This window comes from Pteropus medius, unplaced genomic scaffold (assembly GCF_902729225.1).
Source record: "Pteropus medius unplaced genomic scaffold, Ma_sr-lr_union100, whole genome shotgun sequence".
Taxonomy (NCBI): Eukaryota; Metazoa; Chordata; class Mammalia; order Chiroptera; family Pteropodidae; genus Pteropus; species Pteropus medius.
In genome coordinates this window covers 4,827,269-4,845,243 of record NW_024351731.1, presented here as the reverse complement: position 1 = coordinate 4,845,243, position 17,975 = coordinate 4,827,269, and the positions used below count along the sequence as shown (strand labels likewise).

The 17,975-nt window shown below is 54.6% G+C and overlaps 1 protein-coding gene across 1 annotated transcript in view; it reads left to right on the top strand.

The window, feature by feature from the left end:
• Window positions 1-17,975, top strand: part of COL22A1 (collagen type XXII alpha 1 chain) — a 186,233-nt gene that overhangs the window by 47,440 nt on the left and 120,818 nt on the right. The window contains exons 11-14 of the mRNA XM_039846211.1: window positions 2,254-2,292; window positions 14,383-14,436; window positions 15,448-15,492; window positions 16,433-16,486. Coding sequence (XP_039702145.1) covers window positions 2,254-2,292; window positions 14,383-14,436; window positions 15,448-15,492; window positions 16,433-16,486 — 192 coding nt within the window. The remainder of the gene's footprint in view (window positions 1-2,253; window positions 2,293-14,382; window positions 14,437-15,447; window positions 15,493-16,432; window positions 16,487-17,975) is intronic.

Below are 17,975 nucleotides of genomic sequence, written 5' to 3'. Positions count from 1 at the left end.
ATTATAAGTATATTCAGAGAACTATAAACCATTCCTGAAGAAGTAAAAGAAGATATTATGACAGCGTCTCATTGGGTGCAGAATATAAATGAAGAGATAGAATTTGTTAAAAGAACCAAATGGAAATTCCAGACTTTAAAATTGTCACTGAAATGAAAGTCACTGGAGAGGTTCAACGGTAGGTTTGATGCTGGCTGAAGAGCCAGCCTTCTTGAAAACAGATCAATAGGGATTATGTAATCCGAAGTTCCAGGAGGAAAAATCATGAAGAAAAATGAACAGAGCTTCAGAGAAATGTGCCAGCTCATGTCTTGCACCAATGTGCACATGATGGGAATTCCAGAAGGGGAGAGGAAGAAGGAGCAGAAAACGTGTACAGAGACATAAGGCTAACGACGTCCCGAACTTGATGAAAATCAGTAATCTGCAAATTCTAGAAGCTCAGTGAACTCCAATCAAGATAAACACAAAGAGATCCACCCCAAAAAGCATAATAAAAATCCTAAAAGACAAAGAGGAAAATTTGAAAGCAGCAAGGGAAAAAACGGCTCACCACGTATAAGGAAACCCCAGTGAGATTATCAGCTAACTTTTCAGATTATCATCAGAAATGACTGAGGCCAGATTGCAGAGAGATGACATGTTCAAAGTGAGCATCATGACAGCGTGTTAGTGGGCGTTTAACACATTCGTATGGTGACGATAGCGTGGAAAGGGAGGAGGAGGGAACTGAGCTGTGTGGGAGGATGTTTGTAAGTCTCCCTGGAAGCAAGTTAGGACAGCCCTGAAGTACATCCTGATAAGGTGAGATGCACATGGGAAACCCGAGAGCAGCCTCAGAGAAAGTAATTCCAGAAATATGTAGTGAAGATATTACTAAAGGATTAAAATGTTGCACTAGAAAATAATGTTAAAAGGAGCAGTAAAGGAGGAATAAAGGAACAACAAAAAGAGACCAGGGGACCCAGAAGACAAAGAGTGAAATGGTGCATGTAAAGTAACGATGTGAATAACAGTGTTTCACGCGAATGTGTTCTGCCAGTTAAAATGAGATTTTCAGACTGAGTATAAAAAAAGATCCAGGAGACGCATTACATACAAAGATATAAAGAAGTTGAAAGTAAAGGATGAAAAATACATACTCTGAAAATAGAAAACAAAAAATTGGAGTGACTATGCTAATATCAGACAAAATAGACTTTAAAACAAACAGAAAATTAATAGACATAAAGAAGGGCATTTTATAATGAGGAAAGTGTCAGTTCTTCAAAAATACGTACAATTATATGTGCACCTAAAAACGGAGCCCTAACTCATGGAGCAACACCCGCCGAGACTCAAAGGGCTAACAGGTGGCTCGACAGCAGTGTTAGGGACGCTGACGCCTCGCTTCCAGGGCTGTCTGGGACAGGTGGGCACGGGGGCAGTCGGGGCCCTCGTCCGTTGCTGTCGTCCAGTGGTGCAGCTGCTTTGGAAATCAGTCTCTCAGTCCCTGAAAGGTTAAACAGAATTGCCATAGGACTTGGCAGTTCCACTCCTAGGTAGGTGTCGGAAAGAAATGAAAACACGTTCGTTCATACACAAATTTGCATGCAAATGTTCACAGCAGCGTTTTTGCTCATAATAACTGAGAAGTAGAAACGATGCAAACATTCGTCCCACGATAAACGAGTGAGTGACACGTGTTGCATCCGTGCAGTGACATGCAGTGGCAGCGCAGCAGAGTGAAGGACTGACACACACACACGCTACAACATGGATGAGCCGGAAGACACGGTGCTGAGAGAACCTGGCCGTGAAGCCAGTCGCAGCCTCGTCCCGCCGTCTCGTTCCTCACGCAGTGCCGAGAACAGGCGGATCTGTAGGGGCAGAAAAGAGATTAGTGTTTGCCTAGGGCGGGCCGGGGGGGCATGCGGAGAAATAAACCACAAATGGGTCCGGAGCCTTTTCCGAGGCGATGAAAATGTCCCGAAGTTGACTGTGGTGATTGTTGCACAGCCCCGTAAATACCCTAAAACCACTGGCTCCCACACTTTAAGTAGGTGAGCGATGTGGCTTGCGAATTGTGTCTCAGTTAAGCTGCTACGAAAATAAAGAATAGCACCATACTGTTGAGTTGTTGGGAAATTTAAACGCGATGACTCACAAGAGTCAACACTGAATAAGAGCTGTCATCTTTCCGAGGCTCCTGGGCGTGTAGTGCCCCATGGGCGTGGCTCAGTGTCATCTTTGCCTTCTGCTTCCCTTTTCTAGGGCCAAGGACCTTCCTTCCAAGGAGAGAAGGGTGAAAAGGTGAGCATCCCGCTTTTATCACACACTCCTCCGGGGCTGCGGAGGGGGCTGGGGAGCAGGACGAGACCTTGGGTTTGGGAGGTCTCCTGGGCTGAGTGCCAGCGCCCCGTGCGTGTCGTCCCCCATCTGGGACGGGTGATGCGTGTGCAGGGGCCAGGGCTTCCCAGGCAGAGTGAAGGGCTGAGCACAATGCGTGGGGGAGGGCTGCGTTCGTGTAGGATGGCGGTGGTTCACGATGCTCTGAGCAGAGCTGCTTTGGGGTGCTCCCGGGACAGGGCAGAGCTGCAGAAGCATGGGGACCCGCACGCGTGGCGTTCAGTATCGAAACGTTTGCAGTGGCAGGAAGGCATCGAAGGGTCTGTGTGTGGACAGGCGTGCGGAGGGTGTTGCAGTGGCAGGTGCCACATATATGTGGGGGGCCAGAGGAATTTGGGGGATAGTCGCAGATTGTTGTAGAAGTTTAAAGGAAAGATGACGGACAGAGCCACGTGTGGCAGCAGGATGAGAGAGGCCTGCGAGTGTCCCCCCCAGACCTGAATGGTGCCCCTGCTTTACCTTTATTGTAACGTGCACAAGCTCAACAGAGCCTGGGCATAGGGGTTCTTTCCGGAGAGGAAAGATTTCTTCGCGTGTTCACCTACAAGGAAAAATAAAAACCAGTCACTGAAAATGTCATTTCCCAGTCACACCAGCTATTGAAAACATGGCTCCCACTTCCCGGCGGAGGCAGCCACCAGACTTGGTCATGCACGTTTACGTGGATGACCGCGCTGGTGTCCAGGTGCCGGCAGACTCAGCCTGCACTGCTCTTGACCCTGGGAGGGTGTCAGTACCGAGGGGGCGCGCACGTCAACCCCTTGCGTAGGGCTGGTGGTGGGCACGAGGCACCCCAGTCCGACTGCGGTGGAAGCAGAGCTGTCACGTGGCCAGCACTCTCTCCCTGGAGGTGCCCTTTATTCAGTGCTTTGTGTCTAGACTTGTTCTCAGGAGGTAAGTCAAGGGTGCGCACAGGTACATGCCTATTTCATTCAGAGCAACCTGTGAGCAAGACGGGACCAAGGTGCTCCACAGTGGGCGGAGGGTAGTGTGTGTCACTACAGCCAAGTAGCGCATGGCGGCCAGGGAGGCAAAGCCAGCCAGAGGGAGAATGAGTAACCCGGACGTGTACTGTGAAATGTCTGTACGCTATGACCCCAGTCTGTGTGTGTGTGTGTGCGCGCGTGTGTGTGTGTGAGTGAGAGAGACAGACAGACGGGGGGCGCGGGAGAGAGAGGTTGGTTGACTCTGGAGGCAGCCCCACGTTATTGACTACGGGTCGCGGGTGTGTTTATTTTCTCCCTTATATTTCTTTGTGTCTCCATTTGTTCCACAGTAAATTTTACCCCTATTCAGAGCACAGGCGCGCACACACATACGCACGCACACATGCGCGCACACACGCACACTCACAAACACGCGCACACAGATGCACACGCATACACACACACATGCATGCACATGTGCACACGCAACTCACACCCACGGACACGTGCGTGCACACACACGCGCACACGCGTGCGCACACACGTGCGCGCAGACACGTTCACACATGCGCATGCATGAACATGCACGCACACACATGCACATGCACACACACATGTGCACACAGTGACCGCTGCACAGGAATACAAAGCAGGTTGAGAGTGAGTGTGGCACAGTGTGGCACAGTGTGGCACAGTGTGGCACGAGCTTTGCACCAGGCAGCCCTGGTTCAGTGCCTTCGCCATCGGTTTGCAAGTCTGGGCTCCCGCCACGACCGTGGGGCTGACGGCAGTCACCCCGTGCGTGGTCCCGTGCGGGTTAAAGCACAGCCCCGGGAACCCCGTGCTCAGATTCAGCAGCTGCTTTGGTAGTGGCTCGCGCCCTCGGTTCCTGTGTGCCCAGATGGCGGCTCAGGGCGTTAACAGGCCCGCAGATGCCCCCCGGGGTCAGGGCTCAGGCTGCCGGGGCCCTTGAGGCAAGTGCTCGGTCTAGGCTGTGCTGGCCGGGCAGTAGCAGTGTGCGCGCCCTGGGCCAGCCCGGCCTCTGACCGACGTGGTGGTGTCGCCAGGCAGGAGCAGCAGGTGCATCTCTGTCTCCTGCATTCCGCCGAGTTCCGGCCAGGTAGCCTGACTCTCCTGACGCCTGGAGGCCCCTCTCTGGTGCCCTGAAGCTCCCCCTGCGACACCACATTCAGGACCCGAAGCTGCAGGGTCACAGTTACACCCAGGGGGACCTCCTTACACATCAGTGCCGGGAGGATGGACGCGCCAGCCCAGGAAGCTCTGGACCTTTCGGCTCTGTCCTCGGTTGACATTCTCTGCAGTTGAGCATTTTTAGCAAAGTCTGACTCCAGATCCTGCCACAAACTGGCTGTGTGATTTGGGGTGAGTCACTCCCCTCTCTGAGCCTCTGCTTCCTCTCGTGTAAAGTGAGGGGGCGGGCTGAGATGACACATAAAGGCTGTTGCAGGTGCAGCTCTGAGGTGTGGTCCTGAGCCCCAGCCTGAGCTCTCACCCCAACGGGGCTTCTGCCTTCCCTCCAAGGATGAGGCGAGGCCAGATGGGTCAGGGGACCAGCAGGGTCCTAAGAGGGGAGAAGGCTGCTGGTGACAAAGGCTTGTGGGCAGGGCTGAGCAAACTGACTTTCTTGCTAGGATATTCTCTTCAGAGTAATGCAGAGTGCCAAGGTCAGGGCTGGGGGGTTAGATGGGCTGGAGCCCTGTGGCTTCAGGCATCAGGCATCAGCCTACTCTGTTTTGGCTATTTTTTTTTCATATTTTTGGTGTTGTGATTAACAACTGTGATGATGTGCATGGGCCTCTGTTCTTGCTCCGTGGTGGTTTTCAGAGCCATCTTGGTGGCGGTGAGGGAGGTGTGCAGCCACTGCCTGGGCTGGTGTGGAGCATTCGGGGGGGCGGGGCGGGGCGGGGGTGGCCTCCGTGCACCCCCTGCCCTCGGCTCTCCCACGGTGGGAGAGCTAGTAAGCGCAGTGAGGCGCAGGCGTAGGGTGTCTTGCGTGGGCGCCGAGTCAGTGGTATCGCACGGAGACATCATCCGCAGATTCAGCTGGACCGCGAGCCCCACGGGTAGAAAAAGATTTAGAAACAGCAGCAGTTTCTAAAGGGCCAAGTGTGCAGAGTCCAGGGAGCCTCCCTGTGGGGCACCCGTGGGTCTGGCTCACTCTGGGGGACCAGAGGCCTCACGGGAGGAGCCCCGCAGCTGCTGCGGTCCCCTATCCCGGACCCACAGTGCCCTCTGGTGTCTGGAAGCCAGAGTGTCTTCTCCAGTCTTGCGCTGCAGGTCCTGCCCACGTGACCTCGGGGTGCTCTCTACTGGCAGCTCCGCGGTTAGCCTCCTTTCCTGGCGTCCAGAAGGAAGGAGGGAGGGCCACGGGAGCCTTGGTTTGGTGCTTGAACGTGGCTCAGGTGGTGGAAGGAAAGCAGGCTGGGGGTTGGGCAGACCCGGGTGGTCCCGGCTGTGCAGTGGCTGGGCCATCTCTGGCTCCTGTCCCTGAGCCTCAGCTTCCACACCTGCACAGTGGGGCCATGGACACCTACCCCTGGTGCTGTCATGGGGATGACAGAGGTTGGTAACGCCTGTCGAAGCACCCGGCTTGGTCCCTGTCACATGGTAGATAAAAAACTGTCCTTTGTCTTCATCCCTTTCCTTTTTCTGCCAGAGCTGTTGCTACAGTCTGTAAGAGTGACACGTGTTTCTTTGATAGGTGGCATTTACGGACCTGGCATGTGGGAGAGAGCGGGGGTTCACAGCTCTAGCCCTGGGCTGGCTCCCTTCCAGGGGCACATCCACGGGTCAGTGGAGGAGACGCGCGTGCGCATTCTAGTCCTGTGGCTGTCTTTTAAGAGCGCGATTCTTCTTATTGTTCCTTGAGCGAGTCGGGTCGTGCCACTTCTGTCCCCTGTGCTGCTGCACATACAGAGGGTGACGACGCTGTCAGGAGACCCTGCCTAGGCCGCACGGTATTGGGGATGGAGGAGCAGACGGCAGTCACACCAGCAAAGCACCTTGGGCGTTTCCTAGGGTGCTTGGTATTGTGCGAAGAAAATGAAACCAAAGTGTGCCTCGGGGGTCCCCACACGCACAACTCGCACGAAGGGAAGAGCGAAGCCGACGAAATGGCCACAGGGAGACTCCGTTCTTTCCAAGCGCCTGACGAACACAACGCGACAGACGTGGGCAAAGCTTGATGGAAAATTGGGCTACACCAGCGAGGCGGACATAGGTGAAAATCAGGATGACCTTGCGCCGTGGAGATCTGAGTGCAAGCAGTGTGAACGGAGCAGAAGCACGTGTGCTCGCACGTGACAGGCGTGTGCGCAGCGTGCACAGCCGCGCGGTGGGGCGCTGGGCTTTGGTGTTCTGTGCGTCTTGTTACTCGCTGCGTGTGGCATGCGCTGTAAACGCTTGACAAAGACTGGACCTTCATCTTAACACATGAAAGTCCTTTTCAATGTAGTGTATCCACAGTCGCTCACGGGCGAAATCCAAAAGCAGATGATTCTGGAGGGAGGATTGCCGAATACTGGATGGTGTGACCACGCGTGGGCCCCAATGGCCGAGTGTGGCAGTGGCTGAGGGTCAGGTTTTGGGAACCTGGCATTGCCCGTCCTGCCGTATGACTTTGGAGAGGTCATTACAGCTCTTGGTGCCTCAGTTTCCAGACCCGGACACTGAAGGTAACAGAAACAGTGGTACACTCTCATGAGGCTGGTGTGAGGGTCACGTGAGTGTCCGTGCGTGCAGTGGTACGCTCTCATGAGGCTGGTGTGAGCGTCACGTGAGTGTCCGTGCGTGCAGTGGTACGCGCTCATGAGGCTGGTGTGAGCGTCACGTGAGTGTCCGTGCGTGGAACTGAGCAGGGCACCTGCTAACTAATCACTTGAAAAGCGCCGGCCAGAGTCAGGTCTAAGCCGTCCGGGCCCCGGAGTCCCCAAGCGCGATGGTCAGTTCAGGCACGTGCCCTGAGTTACGTTAGACCAAGCAGACGTGGCCCTTTCTCTGGGACGTCTGCAGATAGGGCCCCTGGGCCCGAGGCCGGGCGGGTGAGCACTGGAAGTTCCTGCTGTTTCGATGCCATGCAGTGAGCCAGTTGGCGAGGGTGAAGGTGACACTCAGAAGTTGGGCCGGAAAGGGATCCTTGTAAGTGACGTTGCTGAGCAGTCAAGATCACCTAAGCCAGAGTCTAAGGGCTCAGGCACAGAAAGCAGTGCTAACATTACAGCTGGAGTTGGCGACATGTCAGCGGAGGCCTTCAGTCAGGGACTGGCCTGGACCAGGGCACGGAGGTGGCACAGGGGAGTAGGACGGAGTACGGAGAGGACTTTATGGTCCCTCATCGAGTCTGGATGACACCCTGTGGACAGTGAGGGTCCTTGAGACCGATGGGCTGAAAGTGGGGCACAGAGTCCCAAAGAGCCATGATTAGGTCAGCAGCTCATTATTCAGCACTTTCTAGAGGAGGGAGAATAACCCCAAAACAACAACCAAAAATTCCTTTCTTAAGCATTTTCACAGAAATCCATATGGCAATAAATAAAACTTCATATGGATTTTGTGCTCAGATTTCACAGAGCGGTGTACCAGAAAACATATGTGAGCAAATATGAGAAACTCAGCTGAATTTTACTGGGTTGGTTGACTCGGTAACAGACAGAATTTTAGGTCACACAAACGTCGGTTCCTTCTCTTTTATGGTTTTCTTCGATTTTTACTGGGACCATAAATCTGACAGGGATGAGCTTAGTGAAAAGGAATCTGAGCCGGACAGATAGCCAAGGCTGTTTGGACTTCCCAGGGCACTAGCTTCTCAAAACTTCACCTGAATGTCCTGAGGACACTGCCAGAGCTGCGTGCAGGCACCCGAGTGTGCTGAAGTCGTCGTGTAAGAAGTCATTGTAGGTTGGCTCACCATGAAGCTAAATAAATAAGGTGCTGATGGGAAAACCGCAGAAAGAGAGGCCAAGACCACCATGATGAACTTGAGGAGGGCTGTCAGGAAGCCATGTTCATAGCCATCAGTGTAGCTTCCACATCTGAGTGAGGTAGATTCTGCACCTGTTTATTCCAAGCCCCAGGGAGCCAGGTGCTTTCTGTTCTCTGAAGACTTGAGGTCGGTCAAAGCAGGCTCTTCCACATGGCTGTCGACCATAAAGCATTGGTCTCTCAGGGAAGGCAGCCGGCTTGAGGGGCATTGGAGACCCACCTGCCCAAATGTGACTCCTATCAAAGGTCAGGGTGCCTGGAATTTCTCAGCTTCAAATGTCTCCTTTTGGCGTAAACACACTGTCCCACTTGAAACGTAAACGCATATGTGAATTTATGTTTGATTTGAAAATGCTGTTGTCACATCATTCCCTGCGATCACTGCTCAGCCACTCCATGTCACTTGGCAGACCAAGTCCCATGTGTTTGGAGTGCACTTCTCGTCTGCCGTGACAGGGCCCTGAGTGATCTTCCCCCTGCGGATTTGGGGTGCATCTCCCCCAGGCACTCTAGATGTTCCCACCTCCCCATCCTTGCTTCCTCCTTCTCACACGTCCACCATCTCCTCTGCCTTTTAAAGTCTTAGGGATGCTTCTGATTCAAACCTTCGAGGCATCAAACACAGAGCAGCTGGCTCTGTGGGCACTTTCTTACTCATTTCTCCCAGGAGTGCAGGTGGAGTGATGCAGGTGGCATTATTATCTCCATTTCATGGAGAAGGCCACTGAGACTTAGGAAGACACACACACACACACACACACACACACACACACATGTTTTTCATTTTAAGAAGCTGTAGGAGGACGAAGTAGTTTACAAGCTCTGGCTTGTTCAAAATCATGCCAACGACCCATTTGGGGCCAGACTAGAGGACTGGAGAGGCAGACACAGCAAAATGAGGGTCATAAACTCCGGAGTATGATTAATTTAACCATCTGCACCTGAGAGTAAAGGTGGGTGGGGCTAAGGGATGATGATGAGGCTGGAAAAAATCACTGGCCATTGCGTAGCTAGTAGAGCAGAGCCGGCAGCAGCCAGAAGTGGTGATCCTGCTCCGCTTCGCTCCTGCTCAGCCCCCGTCTGAGCATGCCACACACGTCCCTATGAAGCAGCCACAGTAGTGCCTGGGGTTCTGCTGCAAGGGTCAGTTCGATCTGCTGTCACGGTGACTGCTGCAATACCAACATGACAGGCACGCGCTTCGTGCTGTCCACGGTATAAAAGCACAGGTCCTGCCCACCTGGGCTTGTTCTTTGGCGCCTTTCATAGAGGGTTGCATTTGAAGTCGTGAGATGAGAGGATTTTGTGGAGGCAGAAGTGGACTGCAGAGGTGGCTAGAGAGGGACGAGAGGGCTTTGCTACAGGTGGCTGTTCTTCCTGGTGCCTCCTTTCCAGAGCAGTGACCAAGAAGGGTCTCCAGGGGCCATAAGGTGCTTCTTCATAGTAGGGGTCTCTAGTATAAGTGAAGTATGCCACAGCAAGGGGAAATGGGCACACTTTTATTTCTCCAGTTCTTTCTGAAAGGATAGGGTGGGGGCATTAGCACTATCAGCCATCAGAATTCAGCGGCAAGCACTTGGTGATCTTATCTGGAATGGTGTAGTGACTTCGTCTCAAAGAAGGTGCCACGTTGTGGAGAGAATGCTGACATCAGCCTGTTATTAACCTCTAGACATGTGCCAGGTGATTCAATTTGTGAGTGTCAGCCTCCTTCAGCCCTTCAAGGAGTCTGGGGGCATGTCCAAGGTCACAGAACTGGTGAGGGTGAAGGGCAGAGGCTGTGTCTGTCTGTCTGACTCTAGACCCTTCAGCACCAATGGTCAAGGCTAGCTTCCTGCCCTTCTCTGGAAATGATGCTAATGTCTGAGAACCCTTGACCCTCAGGAACCATGCCCCCGTGGGAAACACTTTATTCTATGTGAGGACTGCATTGGAGAGCATCTGAGTCATAGAATACAAATTATATGTGTGTATGTATGTGAAACTTCTAAGATCTGTTTATGCCCTTTGTCTCTAGCTGTGGGTCCCTTTCTCTTTGCTCACGGCTGGCTTAATCAGCACCCCCATCTCCTATTCTTAGCCCGTGCGTTAACGCGCATTATTCATGGTTATCGAGTTGGATGACTGTGGTTGAGGGCCTTCTATTTTTACAATAATTAAAGGGTTTAGGGGAAAACAGGTTTAGCTTCTCTGTGCCCTCAAATAGCCTTGGAGGTTGCTGGCAGACCGCTGAGAGCCAGAGTGAAGGTGCCGCTGCCCCTGTCCGTGGTGCTGAAGGACGCGTTGGAGCCGGTGCGCGTTCACAGGCTCTCACAGCCCCGGGCAGAGCAGGAACAGGAAAGTCTGCACTTTGTGCAGCTCCATCTGCTGCTCAGGCGCTTGCCAAGCCTAATGGACCGTCAGGGCTGCATACGGGAGGGTGACAGCATTTATGGAGAGGGCAAATGCTGGGCTGCTGGACAGCTGGACTAGGAGCGCAGGGGATGCTAAGGGCGTGGACTCTGACACTGACTGCTGGGCCCAGACCCTGCTCAGCCCCTCTGCCACTGAGTCACCCTTGGCACTTCCTCCACGCCTGGAACCCTTGCTTCCCTCGTCTGCAAACTGGCGACTGTGTTGTAGTCGCCTCGCAGGGTTGCTATCCAGATGAAATGAGCTAATGAAAATAAATGAGTTATATTTGTAAAAAATGCTCGTAAACATTAAGCACAATTACCATTACAGCAGCCCAGTGTACCATTTTTATATGCCAGATAACGTCTTCTGTGCCCTCTGCATCCATGAGGTCTCATCTCAAGACAGCCAACAGCTGTGAAATGTCAGAGCTCCCCGTCCCCCGAGGACGGCTTCTGCGACTCCCAGAGCCTTGGGAGGACCGGTCTGTTATTAGAAAGCCTGTCCCAGGTGGGCTGACTTGGAGGTGGGTGGAGGGTGTCCTTTTCTTTCTCTCGTTCATCCAAAATAATTCAGAGAACATCTAAGAATAATAACGGTGCCCGGTATTCGTAGCGCTGCTGTGTGCGAGGTCACATGCCCATGCTCTTTGGTTGTGGGGTAAATATCATTGTCCTCATTTACAATTCTGTTAACCGTGTGACAAAGAGCAAGTGAGTTTCTCTAGGCGGCCAAGTGGAAGCTGAGTGTGTGTAGTCTGAGCCCGCTGACCACATTTGTCACGCTGAGAAGTGGTTCTAAGCTTCACTGAGTGTCCAGCCTGGGACTGCTCCACCGGTTGCTGGGCTGCAGTCCTCGTCTGATTTGGGGGAACCGGGGTGGGGGAGCAAGAATCTGTCTTTCCGGCAAGGCCCAGGTATCGCCGATGCTGATGGTCCCAGGGCCGTGCTGAGGGCCGCTGCCCAGAGCACTCCTCAGACCCCACCTGAAGGACATACCGTGTCTCCCCCCAGGCGGGCGATACCACAGTCACTGCACCTCCAGCAACGAAGTGATCTCTTTGTCAACATTTAGGAGGGAAAAGGCCCTGATAGTAGATGAGAAGAAACCTGTGTTCTTTCTTTTCTCGGTATTTTGCCCAATGCAGTAACCACACAATTCCTGGAGCTCTGGTTCCGACAAGTGGGCGTGGGCGGATCACTTCCTGCCAGATGTCCCCCACCCGGATGGCTCCCACTGAGATTATGGAGGCAGCGTGTGGAGGGTGGGGGAGCAGAGAGGTCGGAGCCTTGACTTGGAGTCGAGGCCCCAATTTTGAGTCACAGCCGCCCATGTGAACAGGGGGAGGCCCCCCGTTATCTTCTCTGACACATTTCAGGTACATTGCCTGTTGTCATCCTCTTAACCGGAGCGATTTCTTTGGTACAGGTTTGGACAGTCTACCCCAAACAGCAGTACTTGATGCTTTCCCTGCACATGTGGCATTTCCCCAAGCTGGTCTCAGGGCATCTCACCAATGGCCTTGGGCCAGAGCAGGACTGCCCCTTGGTCATGCTTTTTACAGGGGATGGAGCTGAGACCCAGGAGCGGAAGCCACTAGCTCTGCGGAACTAATGGGTAGCAGACGCCACATGTGAATCTAGACCCTTCTTCTTGTAGTCTGCTTCCCTCCCCCTCCTCCCCTCCCCCCCTCCCCTCCGCTCTCATTCTTTATCTTCCTCTCTCCCTTCCTTCCCTCCTTCCCCTTTCTCTGTTTTTCTTTTTCCCTTTTTGTTTTTGTACTTTATTGTGGGTTCTTAGCTGTACTTACTGCCTTGGCAGATGTCCCTGAGCCTGCCCACACCAGTCCCTGGGAGCCTTGTCGTTCCCCCGCTGTCCTCATCGACCCATGGACTTGAGAAAGTGCTCTTAGTTCTCAGTAGAATACAGATGATTAGCATATTGATACTAGTTTATAGTCTGCAAGTTACATCCACATTGCTTCTCTCTCCTGAAAGCTGCGTGAACCTGTTTTACAATGGTGACACCGAGGCTCAGCGAGCTGGGCGTCCTGAATGGGCGACCTGTGGCCCCGACTTCCTCTTTTCAAAGCCACCAACTGGAGGATTTCAGGGGTGTCACTGGGGTGGTGTGTGATGTAAAATTAGGTGACACTAAAACATGAAATATGCACGTCAGGTTGACTTTTGTGGGAGACACAGTTTTCATAAGAGCAGGAACCCAGCTAATGAAATGCCTGCATCTCGTGATGACTTGGATGTGGAAATTTCTCAGAAGTTGTCTATTTGCAGTTCCGGCTTGGTTATCCTAACCATGTAAAATAAGGTCCGAGCAGAGACGTTACCCTCTTGGACAGAGAAAACATTCATCTTGACAGAGGCCGTGGTCAGCTAGAACACACAGCAAGGGTAGCCCACCCCCCGTCACAAAGCGGAAGTGGCTGGTGCTGTGACGTCGCTCACCGAAAACCAGTCTGCCCAGCTGCCCGTGTCCTGGGGAAGCACAAATCCTGCAGCCACATTTATAATCTCCATTCACAGACAGAGACATACTCAGACACACTCGGGCACTTCGCTCACTTGGCCAAGACCATTAGTGCTAAGCGTCGGCAGCAGGATTTGAAGCCGCTGGTTCTTGAGATCGTTGTGTTTCCCCGACACCCTGCTGTTCACTCTGTCTCTGGGGTTTCACGCCCCCAGGGCTCATTTTAAAGTGGGCTGGTCTCCCCATTGCCTCCCCGCAAGCCCTCAGGGCCCAGGAAGGCAGTGAGGTGCTCTGGGGGCCCTGTGCCCAGGGGGCTTGGAGGTGATGGAGTCCTGAGCTTTCACCGCTCGGCTCCCGTCTGGCATTGGGACAGATTCACAGTTACTTGTTGGACGCCTGCTGGAAAGTGCCAGCAAGGCCGGACATGTGACCACTGTAGGCAGAGGGAAGGTCCCGGAACTCCTCCGGCGTTGTCTCTGGGCTGCTCCCAGCCCCCTTTATTAGGTGGTCTTGGGGGCTCCAGTGCCCGGCTCCCACCTCCCTGTGTTTCTGACAAGACACCCTCCCCTGCCTTCATTGCAGGATGTCCCCACCTGCGGCAGCCTGGCCAGTCAAGGACCTGCCATCTTGACTGTGTAACCGATACCTGGGGTGAACTCTGCGCCACGTCACCCCCACAGGCCTGCTCCTGGGGGGCATTTCTAGAGGGAGTCCTTATCCTCCTGTGATGCTCCCCCTTTGGGAAAATCATGAGTTCAGCTCTAGGGTTGTCGAGAAGCGGAGTTATCAGGCTGGCGTCTCTGCCATTCGGTTTGCTCAGACCAGCTCAGCATGGGGCAGGGGATAAACACCAGGCCTTGGAGACAGACAGGGCCTCCGGTCGCTGAGCCACCCTCCCCCTGACCCCGGCGTTCTGCCTCGACGTGGAGACCGTCTTCCGCGAGGCAGACGAAAGCGCCGTTTGAAGGGCGAGCACTGGCACAGGAGGCCGCGAGGAGAGCCCGCGGATCTGCGTTTCCTACGCTCTCCCCGGCGGCGCCCGGGCTGCCCGTGGCGGACCACGCTCTGAGCAGCCGCGTCTCGGCCGCAGCCCCGCCTGGCACTGTCTCCACTGCCCCAGCATTCCAGGAGACTGTCTCCAGCGTCGTCCCCACCCTGCACTGACCCCCGTTCTCTTCTGTCCCCCTAGGGTTCCCTGGGCCTGCCCGGCTCCCCCGGGAGAGACGGCAGCAAAGGCATGCGGGTACGTCTGTTCCCACCGCCCTTTCTTCAGGCAGCACCAGGTCTGGGACCCCCTGGCCAGAGCCCCTGTTCTCCGGTGGGGTGGCCTTCGCCAGGGCCAGGCCTGAGCTGGGGCTCATTTGTCCCAGCATCTTCCCAGGTCCCCGTGGGTCACCCTAGTGATCGCGGCAGTGCCGGCAGCAGCCGTTGCCCCCAGGCGTCTCCAGGTGTCCTTGGGAGCGGTTTTCTCACTTAGTTGACAAGCAGTTGTGCCAGAGGGCTCGCTGTCCCCAGTGCTCAGACCTGGAACCACGTCCACGTCTGAGGTGAGGGATTCGCCCAAGACCCCAGTTCTTAGCTAGAGACGCTGGGTGGGGCCTGAGCAGTACCCCATGCCCTGTGCGGCCAGCCAGCCTCCTGCCTGTCATCACCCCCTCCACCTGTGCAGAAACCCAGTCAGAGGCCACCTGACTCTGGTCAGTCTGCCTCAGGAAAAGGGCCGCTCGCCTCCGTCAAGAACCCCAGGGGTGTCAGGCCCCCCGCCGCTCTGCCTTTTTGAGATTTGTAGCCATGTCTGAGCAGGCCTCAGAGGGGAGCCTGACTCGGGAGCCCCCCACCCCTGCAGCCTGTGGGCTTCAGGACAGGAGGTGGGGGGATAGGGGCTAGGGGAGAAAGGGGAGTTGCACGCATCTCCAGACCCCTCAGCTCCCCTCCAGGTGGCCAGACTCCTCTCGGTCAAGAAGACCTGCCCCGTGTCTCCAGCCACCATGCTCTCTCCCCATCCTGTCGGATTTGTTGTGTTAGCCTCCGGCATAGGAGCCAGGCAGGGTGGAGATGACAGCACTCACAGCTACAATCAGTGCCTTTGCTTACAGAGGTTCTGATGGCAGCTGGGGTGGCCCACAGCTGCCACCTTCATTGCATCTGTGATGGGTTCTGAGTTCCAGGAATGGATGCACCCAGAGGCTTTGGGCTGCCTGTGTGGCGGGGCCTGTGTCCCCCTGGTGCTGACCACGTGCTGCTTTGTGTGCAGGGGGAGCCTGGAGACCCGGGGCTGCCTGGCGAGGTGGGCATGCGGGTAAGTGTCCCTTGGAGCTGTGGGCAGATCTTGCTGAAAGACCACCTGAGATGTAGGGGAGATGCCTGCCTATCCTTATGACAACCGCATGCATGCGTGTGTGTGTGTGTGTCCGCACATACGTGATTTTCCTAAATTCTTACAAAAAATGAGTCATACCATACTCTGCCTTGAATTTTTTTCATTTAACAAAAGAGCAGAGGTATCTTTTCACACCAGTAGATACCACCCATTATCTTAATCTATGCTTTTATTCCATCATGTGGATGCATCGTAATTTGTGTAACCTTTCTTCTGTTGATGCACGAATGCATGTGTATGAGTGTGTGCGTATGTTCCTCCTTACGTACTACATTTTTATTTCGGTAGGATAGATTACAGAAGTTGGGATATCTCTAGATGAGAAAAAGCACATTATAATTTTAATAGATATTGCCAAATTAGTTGCTTAAAAGCTATAACAATTCATGGTCCGGCCGACAAAGGAGCCTGTGGGCTCTGCAGATTTCTGTAGGACTTTGTCGGGACTCGTCCAGGCTGTCCTGGCCGCAGGGCAAAGTGTGCCCGCTGAGCTGCAGGGAGCCGCCCTGTGATCAGAAGCTCTGCACGTATCCTGGCTAGATCGTGGGACAAGAGACACAGGGCATGGGATCTGGGAACTGTTGCACTGGCCTTGTTATACCTCGGAGCCACCACGCTGCTAGCCGTCCCTGGAAGTTGAGTGGATCGGGCGTGAGCCCTGGCCCCAGCAGGCAGGGGTGGCCTGAGCGCTGAACAGGAGGGCATGGAGGCGGGGGTCCCTCGGTGAGATGCCCTGCGAGCAGCTGGTGGCAGGTGGCGTGGGGCAGAGGACCTCGTCCCCAGACAGTGCGGGCGGGTGTCGCCTCCGTTCCTGCCTCTTCTTTCCGTTCCTAATCTCTCTGGGAACACGTCTCTGCAGGGACCGCAAGGACCCCCTGGACTTCCCGGACCTCCTGGCCACGTTGGAGCTCCTGTAAGTAAGGGCGCTGGTCTGGCAGGGGTTCTGTCCCCTTCTCCAGGGACGGGGACCCAGGCTCTCTGACAGGGCCCCCTCCTGCATCTGTACACAGAGGACCCGTTGCCTTGCACGTGCCAATGGCAATGAAGTGTTTTCTTTCTTCTTAGACCAGAAATCCTTGGACGTTGTGGTACCTAAGAATCTCCTGGGGGACAAGTTCAGATGCACATCCCTGGGCCCCCATTCCCAGATGGTGAAGCAGTGGGTTTGGGTGGAGCCCAAGAGTATGCATATTTACCCGCATCTGACGTTTCTGACACTTGACCTCAGGAAGCCATTTTACCAGGCCGTCTAGCTCACTGCTCGGAAGGGAGTGGTGCCTTTATTCATCCCCAGCCTCTGAAACAGTGCCAGACACATGATGTATGCAATGACCGTGTACCCCATGAATAAAGTGATGGACAGATAGATATGGTACATGAGGAACAAAGTGGCTACTTGGGTGTCAACCTATACTTGGTTCTCATTAAGAAGGATTGGAGCCGAGTTATAGGTCATTTTCAAATGAGGCAGCCTGCACTGCCTCGGGGCATTCAAGGCCTTTGATCTCTGTGTGTGTGGCCAAATATTTGGATGGAATTAACAACAGTTCCCAGCTCCCTCCCCAGGCCCAGGTGGCCCACACACCGTCTGCCCTCTGGGACAGCTTCCTATGGCTTGGCCCAGTCCCTCCTCTCCGGGCACCAGAGATGTCCGTATTGTTCCCGGAATCAACAAGTAGGTGTGGGCCACCCTGCTTTCTCTAATGTCTTCTGCACACAATGTCAGGAAAGGCGAGGGGAGAGAGGCGGCCACACGGGAGTTCTCAGAATAACACGAGGATGTCAGCCTCTCCGGCAGGGCCGTGCACCGAGCTCTCGTGCACCCCTGGCCTGCGAGCTCTGCCTGGGGAGAGGCCGGGCTTCCGTCAGCTCACGGCCCAGCGGCTCGCTGCCGCTCCGCCTGCACCTCTCGGAGCGGTAGACACACGCCCGTTCAGCCCTCTGCACTTCGGCGTGGGGCAGCAATTTCCACGAGATTCTCATGCCGAGCAGTGATTGATCCAGTCACTCACTGAATCATTTCTCTTAACAAGTGTTCGTGAATATCAGGTGTCAGGCGCTGGCCTTCTGGGGCCCCGCATTCCGCCTGGGGGAGGCAGAAGGTGTGTCATGGGGCTGAGCGCTGTGAGGAGTGACGTGAGGATAGAGGGTAGAGAGCAGCCATGGGCCGGGTGGGGGCAGTGGTCATGTTTGAGATCCTGTGGCTGTAGAAGCCCGCGTGGAGCCTGCTCGGAGGGGGCGGAGCTCACAGCTCCTGAGAATGGTGGAGATTGCAGGACAGGTCGGGACCCTCTCCCAGGGGGAGGTGGACGAATATGGCTCAAAGGGGCCCAGAGTCTCAGGGTCACTGCTGGCGGCTGGTCCTGGATTTCATGCTGCTGATCCTGGATTTCATGCTGCTG